Source organism: Sinocyclocheilus grahami, unplaced genomic scaffold (assembly GCF_001515645.1).
Source record: "Sinocyclocheilus grahami isolate Dianchi unplaced genomic scaffold, SAMN03320097.WGS_v1.1 scaffold897.1, whole genome shotgun sequence".
Lineage (NCBI taxonomy): Eukaryota > Metazoa > Chordata > Actinopteri > Cypriniformes > Cyprinidae > Sinocyclocheilus > Sinocyclocheilus grahami.
In genome coordinates, this window is record NW_015506076.1 from 31302 (window position 1) to 33402 (window position 2101).

Genomic DNA, 2101 nt, shown 5'->3' on the forward strand with positions numbered 1-2101 from the left:
TGAGATTGCGATAAATTGAAGTGAGTGACAGCTTTTTAGTGATTATATGGAAACGCTATTTGCTTGCTTTCTAGGCTATAATCAATTCAGAATTTGAATAAAAGTTGTGTTTTATGTGCTGCTAACAGGACACTGTACATGCAGCAAAGTTTCAGGAGTGATTGAAAAAGCAGAACGGATGAGATGGAGGAAAGTCTGTACTGCACTGTTTTAGGCATGAGGCATTTTTTATATAGCGCTTTCATTGTATTGCTGTACACCCAACGCGCTTTACAATCATATGAGGGGATATCTCTCTTCAACCACCACACTATTACAAAAGAAAGGTATTTATAATCACAACATATGTTGGACGTGATCCTTATGTTATGAAGATGAGCGATTTTTAAACTAAATTGAAATACTTGCCTGCCATATAGGCTAAGCAACTAACCCTGATTGTAAACAAGCTATATCCCATATTTATATGAGGGATGTGGAATATATGTCATGTGGCTGTTGGTCCTGTTAGCAGCACGTAAAACAACTTTTATTTAAAATCGATTATAGCATAGAAAGCGAGCAAATAGTGCTTTCATCTAACGTTAATCACTTAAAAGCTCACACTCACTTCAATTGATCTCAATCTCACGATTCCGTGATACGAAGCTCTCAGAAACGCAAATAATAGCTTATTTACATCGTGTCTATGTGTTTCAGTGAATTCTGACTGTGTCACCCTGTATCTATTTATATATTTCTTTATTAATATCTTAATATATTATTATATCTTATATTAACCATTTGCACACACGAGCATTATCCGGCTCCGCTCCTCCCGACCGCAGACGCAGTGGTTTACAAGCCACTTTTTCCTGCATTTTCAGTCAATTTCTTGACTTTTCCCCCCTTATGAACAACACATTTTCGTACACAATAAAAGCTCCTTGTGGTTTATCGGTTTGGCCGATTTGAGCATCCATAAACAACGCAAAACACAGGCATTTTGAGTTTTTGCTAGTGATTTCTATGGTGAAAAATCACTTCCTGCCCTCCAGCTGCATTTCGCGCGTCATCAGAACCTCTTGTGATATTGACTCAAACTCGGGAGTAAATGGCTAGTTTGGAGTGGAAAGTGGAGAACATTACCTCTGTGGCACTGGCTGCACTGCAGACACTGCTCCATGCCTGTGGGGTGTTCGGCATACGTGCCCTTCTCACATGGAGAGCAAATGCCCTTCTCCTGGTTCCTGCTACACTTCTCTTTCACATAAGTGCCTGTGAATAGAAAAAACAATGTGTTAAAGAAAAGCAAAGACTAACCGGCAAAATACCGGAAGTGGTGCATTTCACGGACGAGAATCCATAAAACACATTATTAGACTGTTTCCCAAGGCTGCACGATATATTAAACCCATTTAAAAATCATAATTAAGCATAATTGTGAATTCACAAATGCTACGATTTAATTAAATAACTATATGCGATGCAGTTCTAATACAGTATATGCGCTTTAATTATTTACATGCATGAAGGTTAAGTACGTGTGTCACACAGCGGCTCCGTTCACATTAGTTCCACAGGAACTGTTATCATTTACATGTGTGCAGCGTCTCAAACGCCATCTCTGCATGTTGTTGTGAGTTTGTGTTTATTATAACGTTCATCTGGGAACGCAACGTGTGCCATTTCATCAGATTTGTAAGGTAACTCATTAATAAATCTACGCAAACTCAGGAGAATACATCGCAGGTTCAAAATAAATTCTCAAACCCTCACTCTGAGTTTACACGTTTTGATGTCCACATATTCTTTTAATTACAGTGGCTATAGCATTTCTGTCCTAAAGAAATGGCCAAATATTAAAGTTTAAGTGGACATTTGAATGAAATGGTGCTTGGCAAATATTAAACAAGTATCAGATCAGGCAGCAATGTGTAAAAATAATCATCAGGCCGTTGGCGCCCTCTGCAGGCCTTTGTTGTAATGCGTAATGTACATTAGCACTATTGTTTATAATACATTATGTATTTTAACAGTTTTTGTTCAATAAAACCATATGATTTCTTGATTTTGATACTTTATTTGAACTAATTATTATTGCCTCATTGCTATTATATAT

General features: G+C 37.4%; 1 protein-coding gene across 1 annotated transcript in view; it reads right to left on the reverse strand.

Moving 5' to 3' along the window:
- Window positions 1-2101, reverse strand: part of LOC107563912 (tumor necrosis factor receptor superfamily member 6-like) — a 28449-nt gene that overhangs the window by 9219 nt on the left and 17129 nt on the right. Inside the window, exon 3 of the mRNA XM_016248893.1 lies at window positions 1129-1257. Within this exon, the coding sequence (XP_016104379.1) occupies window positions 1129-1257 (129 nt within the window). The remainder of the gene's footprint in view (window positions 1-1128; window positions 1258-2101) is intronic.